Source organism: Mesoplodon bidens (assembly GCF_964165515.1).
Source record: "Mesoplodon bidens genome assembly, chromosome: X".
Lineage (NCBI taxonomy): Eukaryota > Metazoa > Chordata > Mammalia > Artiodactyla > Ziphiidae > Mesoplodon > Mesoplodon bidens.
In genome coordinates, this window is record NC_138163.1 from 74526022 (window position 1) to 74544686 (window position 18665).

General features: G+C 39.5%; 1 protein-coding gene across 1 annotated transcript in view; it reads left to right on the forward strand.

Annotated features, from left to right (window-relative positions):
• Nucleotides 1-319: 319 nt before the first annotated feature.
• The window catches only part of LOC308608831 (charged multivesicular body protein 1B2-like), a gene marked incomplete at both ends in the record, with an annotated part of 43041 nt that continues 24695 nt past the window's right edge, over nucleotides 320-18665 (forward strand). Inside the window, 3 exons of the mRNA XM_081222165.1 lie at nucleotides 320-331; nucleotides 481-773; nucleotides 959-1059. Coding sequence (XP_081078291.1) covers nucleotides 320-331; nucleotides 481-773; nucleotides 959-1059 — 406 coding nt within the window. The remainder of the gene's footprint in view (nucleotides 332-480; nucleotides 774-958; nucleotides 1060-18665) is intronic.

An 18665-nucleotide genomic window follows, 5' to 3' on the forward strand; every position in this document is an offset into this window, starting at 1 on the left:
TATTTCACAGAAACTTCACCTTTTAAACCTCGGCTTACTTTTTTCGTCCTCCCCATCTAACCTAAAACTTTAGGATCATGATCCTTTTTAACACTTCAACTGAACGTCACAACTAAAAACTACCAACCCCGCTAATCCCTCATTTCATACGATTATAACTTTTCTTTAAAGTACTTTAAAAGCCCTATACCTTCTTCCTTCAGCCGTAAGACAAGCTCTGAGAACAAAAGTGAGGGGTCACGGATAGTGTGAAATCTGAGGGAAAGAGGTGCGGCAGAAGGTTAAAGAGAGTTTGGAGTAGGACAGAATAAAGAACTAGATGGTCAGCTTGGTGAGGAAAACCGTTAGGAGCTGGTTAGGCTAGAGTGCAGCGAAGGACACGAGGGGGAGGGGCTTAACCTCTGACCCCCAACGCACGGAAGTGACTGCAACACACCCTAACCGCCTCTCAGGGAGGCAACCATTTTGTCTTTGTCCCAGCCCCGCCCCTCGGATGCAGACGGCTCCATTCCCCCACGCCCACGCCACCCCCGCCTTCTTCCGCACAGAAACCGGAAGTGGGATTGCGCACCTAGGAGCCAGGCCGGAAGCAGCTCAGGGCTAGAGTCTCGCTCCGAGCGCACTGCCGTCAAATCCTTGCTGCTGCCCCTGGCTGTCGCCTCCCAAGAAAAGTCGTGGGACCATGTCGAATATGGAGAGTATCCTTTCCTTTCTGAAAAGCTGCTGCTAGGGTTTAAAGAGGTGGGGGAGAGGAGAGCCTGGGGCCCCGGAAGGTGCCTGGTGGTGACCTTTTAGGTCTAGTTGAGGAGGGGTGAGGGTTCTGACTCCGATTGTTAGGTGCTGGCAGCCTGTTTTGTTTTGTTTGTTGTTTTCCTGGTAGCCCCCGCAACCATCCTGAATCAGGGGATGTGGGGCTGCTTTGAGAAGATTACTGAACATGAACTCTCCCTTGTTGAAGGCTACTGTCACCTGTTCTTTCAGTGAATTTATCCACTTCTGAAAAATCGAAGGAGAGTGGTGTGGAAGCAGGCGACAGTTTGCCAGAGGTTTGGGGCAGAGGTATAGGTTTTGAATGGGTAACGAGGGCAAATAGTTTTTGTGGAACTTCTTCCTTTTTCTGGATGGAGGTGACTGGCAATGAGTTCTTAATACCAGCCCTCTGAACTAAGTTGATTGCTTGCTTGTTAATAATCTGATTTAGCACGTGAGGAAACTCATAGTTTCCTAAAGCCACAAAAATATATCAGTTGCACCTGTGTTACCACTTAAGCAATGAGTTCGAGGTTAGGAACCAAGCTGTGCGAAGCTCTGGATTGAAGAAGGATGAGGTTGTTTTTCACAAGTGAAATACCATCACAGGATTTCCATGCCGCTGTCCTTCTTCCAGAAATTGGCATTACAGAAATAGAGTAGTTTGATATCTTGCTATTGAATGAAACTTGGCAAAATAACAAAATTGGGTCATAGAAATTCTTTGATAGCTCATATTGAAACTATTTTCATTCATTAATTTGTAAGTCTGAAATATAGAAAGACATTTGGTGAGAGGATTAAATTATGTAAACTGTACTGAGAATATTGGTAACATATTTGGTGCTGAACTGGCCAAGATAAACCAAGAATAAAATGTGAACCTTTGTGGAGGTGCAGAAATAGGTCATTTCATGAACTGAGTAGATGACTAAAAGGCCCAGTTTAAAGGATATAATTTATAGAAGTGTAGTTGTGTTAGATGATTTTTATTAAAGCACCATAATAAAAGAGCACTGGATTATGAGTCAGAAGATCAATTTCCAATCCCAGTTCTGCCTTTTAAGAAACATGTGAGTTAGAACAACTCGTATAGCCTCTGTTATGCAATGTTTAGTCATCTGTGAACATTCTAACTGACCTGTCAGCCTTATAAAGGTCTTGTGAAGATAAAATGAAATGTAAGGGCTTACTAAATTATGAAGTTTTGAACATGTTAAGTGTTAAAAAGTAGAGTACAATTTGCTATCTTTTTCGCCAGATCTTTTGGAAGGGTTTGAGGGAATAGCTCTAAAACTGCTTTTATTTCCTACTTTAATAATGCAAATTACTTTTGCTCACCTAAAAACCTACCTTATGTGATTTCCAATAATAAGATAGTTACTAATTTTCTTTCACTGAAAAGTATGTATGCCTGACTATAATTAAAATTAATGGTACTATTATCAGTAGTTTAATACATAACAAAAATGAACTATAACTACTCTTGAGTCCATCAAAGGAAGTGAGGACTTCATTCATACCATCTGGCAGTGATTAGTTCTTTTGGTCCTTTTTTTAGAATCCAGACCTTTTCCTTTGAGTATAGAGGAAGAAAATGACATATGGACTCAGACCTGTCTTTCATAAATGAATAACTTGAACTGAAACTTGAGTAACATTTATTTGTCACCTATTTGAAATGCAGAAATCTCATTGTTACAGTATGTAAGAAGAATAAGTGTGCTAACACAATTGAATTAGCATGGTAATTGTGACTTCTGTCTTTGGGCAGTTAGATACACTGAAGTTATGTTGGATTAGATCCAATATCATTTTAAACAACTTGATGGAATAGCCAAATTTATTTATTTTTTAAAAATTTTTATTACAGTACGTTTGTTTTACAATATCATGTTAGTTTATGCTGTATGGCAATGTGCCTTTTCCTGGGGAAAATATTTGTCTCTGACATCTCTTTCCTTAGGGGATTCTAACCTGAAAAAGGTTGAGAAGCAACGAAGTAGATAATAGGTACTGTAGACATAAGAGTAAAGAAAGGGATGTTGTGAACTGGACTGGTATCATTGTCTCCTTTTGTAGTCACCTAGACAGATGAGACTATGTTATAGGCAAAAATTGCCAGCTACCTTAAAAATGCTCTCTATTGTGAATGGCTTTACATCCTAAAGCAGAATTACAGATCAGAGTCTCTGAGGCTTTGCTAGTATTGACAAATGTATTGTGATTTTTTAACCAAGATATTAATAATAGTTCAAATTTTGTTTTTTAAATATCATCACCTGACAGTAGTCTTATAATGTGTGTCCTGGCTTGCTAATATAATGTTGCCTTACAAGAAGTATTTTATGTAAGGAATGCTTCTTGTTCATCATTTGATGCTATTTGAAGATCAGTTCTGAGCAATTCACTATGAAAGTTAAAATTCAAAAAGAGAAATAAGAGTTGAGCTGGCTTTGAATTCCTTCTTGTTCTTCTATTCACAGTTAATTACCCATCTCTAGGCTTCAGTTTTCACATCTGTAAAATGAGGGAAGTTGACAAGCGATCTCTAAGGTTTCTTTCAATTCTGAAGATCTCCCTGAGTCTCTGTGTTCCCAAACTCTACCTCCCAGACATACACAAGGGATGATTAAGATGCTGGGAGCTGAAAAAGAGGAAAGTTGTGTATATAATGCCACTTTTTCTCATCAACTGTATGAATAACCATCTATGGTATGGCACCACTGCTTTATTATGGAGCAGGCAGGTGCTAGTAGAACATTCTTATTCCATCCTTTTACCTCCTTTGTTTTCAACCTTTACTTCTATGTAAAGGATTGTAAAATCCTACTGTTGGCACTTGGAATCAAATAGCTTTCTGCCCTATTATGTTGGGATAACTTACTTTCCCTTGGTGTTGCTCCACCCACTTCAGAGAGGTAGGCAGGACGTAAGAGTTCTACTATGAATTTCTGCTAGTTAACTGACTATAACCATTTTTCTTGAGGAAGCAGATTGAAATCTTAGAGCAAGGTTTCCTTCTGTATGCATAATAAATATGTGGAACCCTAATGATTGTTATTTATTTAAATTTTAAAGCAATAATCTATTAAGGCATAGCTGATTTCTCCCCTTTGCCTGTCAGCAGTGTAATTGCTATTAAGTGAAATCACACAGAATTTTTTTTCTTTTCTTTTTAAATTTATTTATTTATTTATTTTTTGGCTGTGTTGGGTCTTTGTTGCTGCGCGTAGGCTTTCCCTAGTTGTGGAGAGAGGGGGCTACTCTTGGTTGTGGTGCACGGGCTTCTCATTGCAGTGGCTTCTCTTGTTGCGGAGCATGGGCTCTAGGCGTGTGGGCTTCAGTAGTTGTGACGTGTGGGCTCAGTAGTTGTGGCTCGCGAGCTCTAGAGTGCAGGCTCAGTAGTTGTGGTGCGCTGCCTTAGTTGCTCCGTAACGTGGGATCTTCCTGGACCAGGGCTCAAACCCGTGTCCCGTGCATTGGCAGGCAGATTCTTAATCACTGCACCACCAGGGAAGCCCAACATAGAATGTTTTAAAGACATATTGGGATTTTTTATTCCCTGACTAGCCGTATTGCCCAGTTAAGATACGTGACTTATCTAAATCATGAGGTGGTAATGACAATTTATTGAACATCTACTATGTACCAAACTTTGTGCTGGGGATTTTATATATCATCTCAAAACCTCAAAACAATCCTGGAAGACGGGTGGTAGTGTCCTCATTTTATAGAACAGGCAATTAAAGCTAAGAAAGCTACAGAGCTTGTAAGTGTAAAGGATCTGAGCTCGGCTCCAAAGTCTCTGGTGTGTTCACGTTTCCATAGTGCCTCCAGAACTTACAGTGCACTTCAGTTATATTTGATCGAGTCCTAGGGTTATGCAGAGCTACTCTTTCTATATACTGACATTCCATTTGAGATCTTTGCTTTAAAAAGAGTTTGGAAAAATCAACACAATCACTTTAGGGAGGACATAGCTTAGATTTTCTCGAAAAGTCTAGTTCATAGATATATTTCCTATTAAGAGGTACACCTGTATGATGTAATGTTTTAAATTTTAATTTTATAGAGTTAGAAGGTAGGGAATACTACTTTCTGAAAATTTGAAATAATTGTTCAGATGATTTATTGATTTTCTTATAAATCCCAAGGGCTAAGTGAGTTAGTGTTTTCCTTTTGTGTGGATTTTGGCAGGAGGAGGGAAACCTATTGCCATTAATGGAGATCTTTGAGACCAACTTTTCAGAGTCATTGTTTATGTTAGCAAAAAAGCGAACATGGTGGTGTGTGATAAACCTCATAGTGGTTAAGAGGAAGATGGTAGGGAGGGGAGGAAGAAGGGTACACTGGGCAAAGGAACTGTATGTGAAGTCACAGAGTCAGGTAACTGGTGGAGGCCATCATCACTGAAGCACAAGTTGCTGGAGGCTGGGATTACCCAAGATCTAGTTTAGGGCCTTATGCATTATTTATTCTATACACGTTAATATGTATTACTGTTCAGCCTTTCTAAACCTTCAATCCATCAAAAATAAAGTATTTCAGGGCTTCCCTGGTGGCGCAGTGGTTGGGAGTCCGCCTGCTGATGCAGGGGACGTGGGTTCGTGCCCCGGTCCAGGAGGATCCAGCGTGCCGCAGAGTGGCTGGGCCCGTGAGCCATGGCCACTGGGCCTGCGCGTCCGGAGCCTGTGCTCCGCAACGGGAGAGGCCGCAACAGTGAGAGGCCCACGTACCACAAAAAAAAAAAAAGAAAAAAAAAGAAAAGAGTATTTCAGTCATTGTCTTTTCGGTTGGCAAAGAAAAAGAAATACTCTCTTAACTGCAACCACTTTGCCAAATTGAATTTATGATTAGTCAGTGAAGGAGATTATTCTGCCAGTGTTATTTTTTCCAAATAGAAAAATACTCCAAGGATTTACAGCCAACTAAAATATCTAAAATATTTCACAGGGGCTTCCCTGGTGGTGCAGTGGTTGGGAGTCCCCCTGCCAGTGCGGGGGATGCGGGTTCGTGCCCTGGTCCGGGAGGATCCCGCATGCTGTGGAGCGGCTGGGCCTGTGGGCCATGGCCGCTGGGCCTGTGCATCCGGAGCCTGTGCTCCGTGGCGGGAGGGGCCCCGACAGTGAGAGGCCCGCGTACAGCAAAAAAATAAAAATAAAATAAAATAAAATATTTCACAATATATTAACTCTGGTTCATAGTTCAATTTAGTGGTTAAATCAACGCCATTATTTTCCACATTAGCAATAGAGGATATTCACTCACTGTAGTGTATACAGAGGGTGATTATTTGAATAGCAGGCACCTGAATTTAAGAATTGCATACCCTGGTTGTAGAAGGTACCCGAGAGTTAGAGGCAAGGTTTTAGACCGAGGAGTGTTTTGATTTCTGGCCTAGGACAAAAGATACATCATCAGAAAAACACTGGTTTTACAGGTTGCCTGGGATACATAGACACATATGAATATATTTGGCATTGGTGGTAGTCTAAGATATGTAGTCCTCCTCTATGGAATCATGTGCTTTACACTATATTTATGAGTCAAAATGGGAAAAATAAGAAGAGACCATGTAAAAAGTATTTCCCAAAGCCAAATGTCTTCAATTGTAAAAGCCGTCCTTTACTGTGAGACTCTCCTTCCTACATTTTTGGTGTTGCTCTGTTCTTTCTGTTAATTATACCAGTCCAAGGATTTTTTTAAAAAGTCTGGGATCTGCTATGACATTGGTTTTCTCACTCTTAGCCGCAGAGTCCTTTTTTTTCCTGAATGGAATCATGTAGAATCCTAATATACAACAGAAATAAACATCATTGTATTAGTGTAAACTTATTCATAAGCTTATATGTGTAATTGAGTCCTCTTGCCCAACATCAGTGATGCTTTTTCCCCAGTATATCAGGTACCATTGTAAAACATTTTTTCTACTATTCATTTACTTAAAACTATTGAGTACTTCTGTTAATCACTGCACTAAGCTGATGGTATAAGGATAATTAGGATTCATCCTTATTCTCAGGGTGTCCATAGTCTAGTTAAAGAAGTAGACATGTAAAAAAGAATTATAATGAAATACAGAAAAGTACATCATATATAAAGTAACATGGGAATAAAGAGTAAGTAGCTACTGACACTGTAAATTTCAAATTAGTGTTTCCAAAGAGTATACTTAAAATTTAGGACCAGAATGTTTGAAAACAGCCTTGGAGAAGAGCTATTTTATATGAAATTTATATCAAGCACAAACAGGTTCAACGTATCCAAGTTATAATACTACTACACATTCCTAACAGTGTTGTCCATAGACCAGTATTATTTAATACATGCTTTTGGGTTATTTTTCTTTTAATTTTCAAGCATCCCTCTTTTTTAAATTGCAAAGATACCATCTCATGGAACAGGACTATAAACTCTTAATCTAACCTTTTATTTGAAATGAATTTTTTACAAAAATCATGTAACTTTAATCCTCACCCCCCCAAGAGCAAATGCAAAAAAGAGTAAAAGACCAATTACCTGCCCCTGGGCTTAAGAAATAAAACATTACCAACTCATCTCCCTTATTTCCCAACCTAAGGCACCCACTGTCTAAAAGTTCATATTTATCATTTCCATGCATTTGTTTATATTTGACCACATACATGTACATTCTTAGGATATAATTAATGTCTTGCATATTTTCCAATTTTATGTGTGTGGTATACTGTTTTCTTTTTTATTCAAGATGATTCTTCAGATTCATACATTATGTCATCTTCACTTTCACCTCTATGTAGTTTTTTTTTCTTTTATTTTTTTTATTTTTTTTAATTTTTAATTTTTAATTTTTTGCTTTATAACAAATTTAATCAGTTATACATATACATATGTTCCCAAATCCCCTCCCTTTTGCGTCTCCCTCCCAACCTCCCTATCCCACCCCTCCAGGCGGTCACACAGCACCGAGCTGATCTCCCTGTGCTATGCGGCTGCTTCCCACTAGCTAGCTACCTACGTTTGGAAGCGTATATGTGTCCATGCCACTCTTTCACTTTGTCACAGCTTACCCTTCCCCCTCCCCATATCCTCAAGTCCATTCTCTAGTAGGTCTGTGTCTTTATTCCTGTCTTACCCCTATGTTCTTCATGACATTATTTTTTCTTAAATTCCATATATATGTGTCAGCATACAGTATTTGTCTTTCTCTTTCTGACTTACTTCACTCTGTATGACACACTCTAGGTCCATCCACCTCATTACAAATAGCTCAATTTCATTTCTTTTTATGGCTGAGTAATATTCCATTGTATATATGTGCCACATCTTCTTTACCCATTCATCCGATGATGGACACTTAGGTTGTTTCCATCTCCAGGCTATTGTAAATAGGGCTGCTAGGAACATTTTGGTACATGTCTCTTTTTGAATTATGGTTTTCTCAGGGTATATGCCCAGTAGTGGGATTGCTGGGTCATATGGTAGTTCTATTTGTAGTTTTTTAAGGAACCTCCATACCGTTCTCCATAGTGGCTGTACCAATTCACATTCCCACCAGCAGTGCAAGAGTGTTCCCTTTTTTCCACACCCTCTCCAGCATTTATTGTTTCTAGATTTTTTGATGATGGCCATTCTGACTGGTGTGAGATGGTATCCCATTGTAGTTTTGATTTGCATTTCTCTAATGAGAAAAGATGTTGAGCATCCTTTCATGTGTTTGTTGGCAGTCTGTATATCTTCTGTGGAGAAATGTCTATTTAGGTCTTCTGCCCATTTTTGGATTGGGTTGTTTGATTTTTTGTTATTGAGCTGCATGAGCTGCTTATAAATTTTGGAGATTAATCCTTTGTCAGTTGCTTCATTTGCAAATATTTTCTCCCATTCTGAGGGTTGTCTTTTGGTCTTGTTTATGGTTTCCTTTGCTGTGCAAAAGCTTTGAAGTTTCATTAGGTCCCATGTGTTTATTTTTGTCTTTATTTCCATTTCTCTAGGAGGTGGGTCCAAAAGGATCTTGCTGTGATTTATGTCATAGAGTGTTCTGCCTATGTTTTCCTCAAACAGTTTGATAGTGTCTGGCCTTACATTTAGGTCCTTAATACATTTTGAGCTTATTTTTGTGTATGGTGTTAGGGAGTGATCTAATCTCATACTTTTACATGTCCCTATCCAGTTTTCCCAGCACCACTTATTGAAGACACTGTCCTTTCTCCACTGTACATTCCTGCCTCCTTTATCAAAGATAAGTTGAACATATGTCCGTGGGTTTATCTCTGGGCTTTCTATGCTGTTCCCTTGATCTATCTTTCTGTTTTTGTGCCAGTACCATACTGCCTTGATTACTGTAGCTTTGTAGTATAGTCTGAAGTCAGGGAGCCTGATTCCTCCAGCTCCATTTTTCGTTCTCAAGATTGCTTTGGCTATTTGGGGTCTTTTCTGTTTCCATACAAATTGTGAAATTTTTTGTTCTACTTCTGTGAAAAATGACAGTGGTAATTTGACTGGTATTGCATTGAATCTGTAGATTGCTATGGGTAGTAGAGTCATTTTCACAATGTTGATTCTTCCAATCCAAGAACATGGTACATCTCTCCATCTATTTGTATCATCTTTAATTTCTTTCATCAGTGTCTTATAATTTTCTGTATACAGGTCTTTTGTCTCCTTAGGTAGGTTTATTCCTAGATATTTTATTCTTTTTGTTGCAATAGTAAATGTGAGTGTTTCCTTGATTTCACTTTCAGATTTTTTATCATTAGTATATAGGAATACCAGAGATTTCTGTGCATTGATTTTGTATCCTGCTACTTTACCAAATTCATTGATTAGCTCTAGTAGTTTTCTGGTAGCATCTTTAGGATTCTCTATGTATAGTATCATGTCACCTGCAAACAGTGACAGCTTTACTTCTTCTTTTCTGATTTGGATTCCTTTTATTTCCTTTTCTTCTCTGATTGCTGTGGCTAAAACTTCCAAAACTATGTTGAATAAGAGTGGTGAGAGTGGGCAACCTTGTCTTATTCCTGATCTCAGTGGAAATGGTTTCAGTTTTTCACCATTGAGCACGATGCTAGCTGTGGGTTTGTCATATATGGCCTTTATTATGTTGAGGAAAGTTCCCTCTATGCCTACTTTCTGCAGGGTTTTTATCATAAATGGGTGTTGAATTTTGTCGAAAGCTTTCTCTGCATCTATTGAGATGATCATATGGTTTTTCTCCTTCAGTTTGTCAGTATGGTGTATCACGTTGGTTGATTTGCGTATATTGAAGAATCCTTGCATTCCTGGAATAAACCCCACTTGATCATGGTGTATGATCCTTTTAATGTGCTGTTGGATTCTGTTTGCTAGTATTTTGTTGAGGATTTTTGCATCTATGTTCATCAGTGATATTGGCCTGTAGTTTTCTTTCTTTGTGACATCCTTGTCTGGTTTTGGTATCAAGGTGATGGTGGCCACGTAGAATGAGTTTGGGAGTGTTCCTCCCTCTGCTATATTTTGGAAGAGTCTGAGAAGGATAGGTGTTAGCTGTTCTCTAAATGCTTGATGGAATTCGCCTGTGAAGCCATCTGGACCTGGGCTTTTGTTTGTTGGAAGATTTTTTATCACAATTTCAATTTCAGTGCTTGTGATTGGTCTCTTCATATTTTCCATTTCTTCCTGATTCAGTCTTGGCAGGTTGTGCATTTCTAAGAATTTGTCCATTTCTTACAGGTTGTCCATTTTATTGGCATAGAGTTGCTTATAGTAATCTCTCATGATCTTTTGTATTTCTGCAGTGTCAGTTGTTACTTCTCCTTTTTCATTTCTAATTCTATTGATTTGAGTCTTCTCCCTTTTTTTCTTGATGAGTCTGGCTAATGGTTTATCAATTTTGTTTATCTTCTCAAAGAACCAGCTTTTAGTTTTATTGATCTTTGCTATCGTTTCCTTCATTTCTTTTTCATGTATTTCTGATCTGATTTTTATGATTTCTTTCCTTCTGCTAACTTTGGGATGTTTTTGTTCTTCTTTCTCTAATTGCTTTAGGTGCAAGGTTAGGTTGTTTATTCGAGATGTTTCCTGTTCCTTAAGGTGGGATTGTATTGCTATAAACTTCCCTCTTAGAACTGCATTTGCTGCATCCCATAGGTTTTGGGTCGTCGTGTCTCCATTGTCATTTGTTTCTAGGTATTTTTTTTTTTTTTTTTTTTTGCGGTACGTGGGCCTCTCACTGTACGGGCCTCTCCCGTTGCGGAGCACAGGCTCCGGATGCGCAGGCTCAGCGGCCATGGCTCACGGGCCCAGCTGCTCCGCGGCATATGGGATCCTCCCGGACCGGGGCACGAACCCGTATCCCCTGCATCGGCAGGCGGACTCTCAACCACTGCGCCACCAGGGAGGCCCTGTTTCTAGGTATTTTTTAATTTCCTCTTTGATTTCTTCAGTGATCACTTCGTTATTAAGTAGTGTATTGTTTAGCCTCCATGTGTTTGTATTTTTTACAGCTCTTTTCCTGTAATTGATATCTAGTCTCATAGCATTGTAGTCGGAAAAGATACTTGATACAATTTCTATTTTCTTAAATTTACCAAGGCTTGATTTGTGACCCAAGATATGATCTATCCTGGAGAATGTTCCATGAGCACTTGAGAAAAATGTGTATTCTGTTGTTTTTGGATGGAATGTCCTATAAATATCAACTAAGTCCATCTTGTTTAATGTATCATTTAAAGCTTGTGTTTCCTTATTTATTTTCATTTTGGATGATCTGTCCATTGGTGAAAGTGGGGTGTTAAAGTCCCCTACTATGATTTTGTTACTGTTGATTTCTCCTTTTATGGCTGTTAGTATTTGCCTTATGTATTGAGGTGCTCCTATGTTTGGTGCATAAATATTTACAATTGCTATATCTTCTTCTTGGATCAATTCCTTGATCATTATGTTGTGTCCTTCTTTGTCTCTTCTAGTAGTCTTTATTTTAAAGTCTATTTTGTCTGATATGAGAATTGCTACTCCAGCTTTCTTTTGGTTTCCATTTTCATGGAATATCTTTTTCCATCCCCTTACTTTCAGTCTGTATGTGTCTCTAGGTCTGAAGTGGGTCTCTTGTAGACAGCATATATATGGGTCTTGTTTTTGTATCCATTCAGCCAATCTGTGTCTTTTGGTGGGAGCATTTAGTCCATTTACATCTAAGGTAATTATCGATATGTATGTTCCTATTCCCATTTTCTTAATTGTTTTGGGTTCGTTAGTGTAGGTCTTTTCCTTCTGTTGTCTTTCTTGCCTAGAGAAGTTCCTTTAGCATTTTTTGTAAAGCTGGTTTGGTGGTGCTGAACTCTCTCAGCTTTTGCTTGTCTGTAAACGTTATAATTTCTCCACCAAATCTGAATGAGATCTTTGCTGGGTAGAGTAATCTTGGTTGCAGGTTTCTCTCCTTCATCACTTTAATTATGTCCTGCCACTCCCTTCTGGCTTGTAGAGTTTCTGCTGAGAGATCAGCTGTTATCCTGATGGGGATTCCCTTTGTGTGTTATTTGTTGTGTTTGCCTTGCTGCTTTTAATATGATTTCTTTGTGTTTAATTTTTTTTAAATATTATTATTTTTATTAGTTTCTGCTTTATAACAAAGTGAATCAGTTATACATATACATCTGTTCCCACATCCCTTCCCTCATGCATCTCCCTCCCTCCCACCCTCCCCATCCCACCCCTCCAGGCGGTCACAAAGCACCGAGCTGATCTCCCTGTGCTCTGAGGCTGCTTCCCACTATCTATCTACCTTACGTTTGGTAGTGTATATATGTCCATGCCTCTCTTTCGCTTTGTCACAGCTTACCCTTCCCCCTCCCCATATCCTCAAGTCCATTCTCAAGTAGGTCTGTGTCTTTATTCCAGTTTTACCCCTAGGTTCTTCATGACAATTTTTTTTTAAATTCCGTATATATGTGTTAGCATACGGTATTTGTCTTTCTCTTTCTGACTTACTTCACTCTGTATGACAGACTCTAGGTCTATCCATCTCATTACAAATAGCTCAGTTTCGTTTCTTTTAATGGGTGAGTAATATTCCATTGTATATATGTGCCACATCTTCTTCATCCATTCAGCCGATGATGGACACTTAGGTTGTTTCCAGCTCTGGGCTATTGTGAATAGAGCTGCAATGAACATTTTGGTACATGTCTCTTTTTGAATTATGGTTTTCTCAGGGTATATGCCTAGTAGTGGGATTGCTGGTTCATATGGTAGTTCTATTTGTAGTTTTTTAAGGAACCTCCATACTGTTCTCCATAGTGGCTGTACCAGTTCACATTCCCACCAGCAGTGCAAGAGTGTTCCCTTTTCTCCACACCCTCTCCAGCATTTATTGTTTCTAGATTTCTTGATGATGGCCATTCTGATTGGTGTGAGATGATATCTCATTGTAGTTTTGATTTGCATTTCTCTAATGATTAATGATGTTGAGCATTCTTTCATGTGTTTGTTGGCAGTCTGTATATCTTCTTTGGAGAAATGCCTATTTAAGTCTTCTGCCCATTTTTGGATTGGGTTGTTTGTTTTTTTTCTATTGAGCTGCATGAGCTGTTTATAAATTTTGGAGATTAATCCTTTGTCAGTTGCTTCATTTGCAAATATTTTCTCCCATTCTGAGGGTTGTCTTTTGGTCTTGTTTATGGTTTCCTTTGCTGTGCAAAAGCTTTGAAGTTTCATTACGTCCCATTTGTTTATCTTTGTTTTTATTTCCATTTCTCTAGGAGGTGGGTCCAAAAGGATCTTGCTGTGATTTATGTCATAGAGTGTTCTACCTATGTTTTCCTCTAAGAGTTTGATAGTTTCTGGCCTTACATTTAAGTCTTTAATCCATTTTGAGCTTATTTTTGTGTATGGTGTTAGGGAATGATCTAATCTCAAACTTTTACATGTCCCTGTCCAGTTTTCCCAGCACCACTTATTGAAGAGGCTGTCCTTTCTCCACTGTACATTCCTGCCTCCTTTATCAAAGATAAGTTGTCCATATGTGCGTGGGTTTATCTCTGGGCTTTCTATCCTGATCCACTGATCTACCTTTCTGTTTTTATGCCAGTACCACACTGTCTTGATTACTGTAGCTTTGTAGTATAGTCTGAAGTCAGGAAGCCTGATTCCTCCAGCTCCGTTTTTCGTTCTCAAGATTGCTTTGGCTATTCGGGGTCTTTTGTTTTTCCAAACAAATTTTGAAATTTTTTGTTCTACTTCTGTGAAAAATGCCAGTGGTAGTTTGATAGGGATTGCATTGAATCTGTAGATTGCTTTGGGTAGTAGAGTCATTTTCACAATATTCATTCTTCCAATCCAGGAGCGTGGTATATCTCTCCATCTATTTGTATCATCTTTAATTTCTTTCATCAGTGTCTTATAATTTTCTGCATACAGGTCTTTGGTCTCCTTAGGTAGGTTTATACCTAGATATTTTATTCTTTTTGTTGCAATGGTAAATGGGAGTGTTTTCTTGATTTCATTTTCTGATTTTTCATCATTAGTGTACAGGAATGCCAGAGATTTCTGTACATTAATTTTGTATCCTGCTACTTTACCAAATTCATTGATTAGCTCTAGTAGTTATTCGGTAGCATCTTTAGGATTCTCTATGTATAGTATCATGTCATCTGCAAACAGTGACAGCTTTACTTCTTCTTTTCCAATTTGGATTCCTTTTATTTCCTTTTCTTCTCTGATTGCTGTGGCTAAAACTTCCAAAACTATGTTGAATAAGAGTGGTGAGAGTGGGCAGCCTTGTCTTGTTCCTGATCTTAGTGGAAATGGTTTCAGTTTTTCACCATTGAGGACAATGTTGGCTGTGGGTTTGTCATATATGCCCTTTATTATGTTGAGGAAAGTTCCCTCTATGCCTACTTTCTGCAGGGTTTTTATCATAAATGGGTGTTGAATTTTGTCAAAAGCTTTCTCTGCATCTATTGAGATGATCATATGGTTTTTCTCCTTCAACTTGTTAATATGGTGTATCACATTGATTGATTTGCGTATATTGAAGAATCCTTGCATTCCTGGAATAAACCCCACTTGATCATGGTGTATGATCCTTTTAATGTGCTGTTGGATTCTGTTTGCTAGTATTTTGTTGAGGATTTTTGCATCTATGTTCATCAGTGATATTGGCCTGTAGTTTTCTTTCTTTGTGACATCCTTGCCTGGTTTTGGTATCAAGGTGATGGTGGCCTCGTAGAATGAGTTTGGGAGTGTTCCTTCCTCTGATATTGTTTGGAAGAGTTTGAGAAGGATGGGTGTTAGCTCTTCTCTAAATGTTTGATAGAATTCACCTGTGAAGCCATCTGGTCCTGGGCTTTTGTTTGATGGAAGATTTTTAATCACAGTTTCAATTTCAGTGCTTGTGATAGGTCTATTCATATTTTCTATTTCTTCCTGAGTCAGTCTTGGTAGGTTGTGCATTTCTAAGAATTTGTCCATCTCTTCCAGGTTGTCCATTTTATAGGCATAGAGTTGCTTATAGTAATCTCTCATGATCTTTTGTATTTCTGCAGTGTCAGTTGTTACTTCTCCTTTTTCATTTTTAATTCTATTGATTTGAGTCTTCTCCCTTCTTTTCTTGATGAGTCTGGCTAATGGTTTATCAATTTTGTTTATCTTCTCAAAGAACCAGCTTTTAGTTTTATTGATCTTTGCTATCGTTTCCTTCATTTCTTTTTCATGTATTTCTGATCTGATTTTTATGATTTCTTTCCTTCTGCTAACTTTGGGATGTTTTTGTTCTTCTTTCTCTAATTGCTTTAGGTGCAAGGTTAGGTTGTTTATTCGAGATGTTTCCTGTTTCTTAAGGTGGGATTGTATTGCTATAAACTTCCCTCTTAGAACTGCTTTTGCTGCATCCCATAGGTTTTGGGTCGTCGTGTCTCCATTGTCATTTGTTTCTAGGTATTTTTTAATTTCCTCTTTGATTTCTTCAGTGATCACTTCGTTATTAAGTAGTGTATTGTTTAGCCTCCATGTGTTTGTATTTTTTACAGCTCTTTTCCTGTAATTGATATCTAGTCTCATAGCATTGTGGTCAGAAAAGATACTTGATACAATTTCAATTTTCTTAAGTTTACCAAGGCTTGATTTGTGACCCAAGATATGATCTATCCTGGAGAATGTTCCATGAGCACTTGAGAAAAATGTGTATTCTGTTGTTTTTGGATGGAATGTCCTATAAATATCAATTAAGTCCATCTTGTTTAATGTATCATTGAAAGCTTGTGTTTCCTTATTTATTTTCATTTTGGAAGATCTGTCCATTGATGAAAGTGGGGTGTTAAAGTCCCCTACTATGATTGTGTTACTGTCGATTTCCCCTTTTATGGCTGTTAGTATTTGCCTTATGTATTGAGGTGCTCCTATGTTGGGTGCATAAATATTTACAATTGTTATATCTTCTTCTTGGATCGATCCCTTGATCATTATGTAGTGTCCTTCTTTGTCTCTTCTAGTAGTCTTTATTTTAAAGTCTATTTTGTCTGATATGAGAATTGCTACTCCAGCTTTCTTTTGGTTTCCATTTGCATGGAATATCTTTTTCCATCCCCTTACTTTCAGTCTGTATGTGTCTCTAGGTCTGAAGTGGGTCTCTTGTAGACAGCATATATATGGGTCTTGTTTTTGTATCCATTCAGCCAATCTGTGTCTTTTGGTGGGAGCATTTAGTCCATTTACATTTAAGGTAATTATCGATATGTATGTTCCTATTCCCATTTTCTTAATTGTTTTGGGTTCGTTATTGTAGGTCTTTTCCTTCGTTGTGTTTCTTGCCTAGAGAAGTTCCTTTAGCATTTGTTGTAAAGCTGGTTTGGTGGTGCTGAACTCTCTCAGCTTTTGCTTGTCTGTAAACGTTTTAATTTCTCCATCAAATCTGAATGAGATCCTTGCTGGGTAGAGTAATCTTGGTTGCAGGTTTTTCTCTTTCATCACTTTAATTATGTCCTGCCACTCCCTTCTGGCTTGTAGAGTTTCTGCTGAGAGATCAGCTGTTATCCTGATGGGGATTCCCTTGTGTGTTATTTGTTGTTTTTGCCTTGCTGCTTTTAATATGATTTCTTTGTGTTTAATTTTTGACAGTTTGATTAATATGTGTCTTGGCGTATTTCTCCTTGGATTTATTCTGTATGGGACTCTCTGTGCCTCCTGGACTTGATTAACTATTTCCTTTCCCATATTAGGGAAGTTTTCAACTATAATCTCTTCAAATATTTTCTCAGTCCCTTTCTTTTTCTCTTCTTCTTCTGGAACCCCTATAATTCGAATGTTGGTGCGTTTAATGTTGTCCCAGAGGTCTCTGAGACTGTCCTCTGTTCTTTTCATTCTTTTTTCTTTATTTTGCTCTGCAGCAGTTATTTCCACTATTTTATCTTCCACCTCACTTATCCGTTCTTCTTCCTCAGTTATTCTGCTATTGATCCCATCTAGAGTATTTTTTATTTCATTTATTGTGTTTTTAATCGATGCTTGATTCATCTTTAGTTCTTCTAGATCCTTGTTAACTGTTTCTTGCATTTTGTCTATTCTATTTCCAAGATTTTGGATCTGGGAAATAGAATCTTGGATCATCTTTACCATCATTATTCTGAATTCTTTTTCAGGTAGACTGCCTATTACCTCTTCATTTGTTAGGTCTGGTGGGTTTTTATCTTGCTCCTTCTCCTGCTGTGTGTTTTTCTGTCTTCTCATTTTGCTTATGTTACTGTGTTTGGGGTCTCCTTTTTGCAGGCTGCAGGTTCGTAGTTCCCGTTGTTTTTGGTGTCTGTCCCCAGTGGCTAAGGTTGGTTTAGTGGGTTGTGTAGGCTTCCTGGTGGAGGGGACTAGTGCCTGTGTTCTGGTGGATGAGGCTGGATCTTGTGTTTCTGGTGGGCAGTTCCACGTCTGGTGGTGTGTTTTGGGGTTCCTGCGGACTTTTTATGATTTTAGGCCGCCTCTCTGCTAATGGGTGGCGTTGTGTTCCTGTCTTGCTAGTTGTTTGGCATAGGGTGTCCAGCACTGTAGCTTGCTGGTCGTTGAGTGAAGCTGGGTGCTGGTGTTGAGATGGAGATCTCTGGAAGATTTTCGCCGTTTGATATTATGTGGAGCTGGGAGGTCTCTTGTGGACCAGTGTCCTGAAGTTGGCTCTCCCACCTCAGAGGCACAGCACTGACTCCTGGCTCCTCAATTTGGGATGATTTGTTGTCTATTCATGTATTCCACAGATGCAGGGTACATCAAGTTGATTGTGGAGCTTTAATCCGCTGCTTCTGAGGCTGCTGGCAGAGGTTTCCCTTTCTCTTGTTTGTTCTCACAGCTCCTGGGTCTCAGCTTTGGATTTGGCCCCGCCTCTGCGTTTAGGTTGCCGGAGGGCGTCTGTTCTTCGCTCAGACAGGACAGGGTTAAAGGAGAAGCCTCTTCGGGGACTCTGGCTCACTCAGGCCGGGCGGGAGGGAGGGGCACGGAGTGCGGGGCGAGCCTGCTGTGGTAGATGTCGGCGTGACGTTGCTCCAGCCCCAGGCGTGCCGTGCGTTCTCCCAGGGAAGCCGCCCCTGGATCCCAGGACCCCGGCAGTGGCGGGCTGCACAGGCTCCTGGAAGGGCGGTGTGGACAGTGACCTGCGCTCGCACACAGGCTTCTTGGCGGTGGCAGCAGCAGCCCCAGCGTCCCACGCCCATCACTGGGCTCCGTGCTTTCAGTCGCGCCTCGCGCCCGTCTGTGGAGCCCCTTTAAGCAGCGCTCTTAATCCCCTCTCCTAGGACGCGCACCAGGAAACCAAGAGGGAAGAAAAAGTCTCTTGCCTCTTCGGCAGCTCCAGAGTTTTCCTGGACTCCTTCCCGGCTAGCTGTGGCACATTAGCCCCCTTCAGGCTGAGTTCTCGCCGCCAGCCCCAGTCCTCTCTCTGCGCTGTGACCGAAGCCCGAGCCTCATCTTCCAGCGCCGCC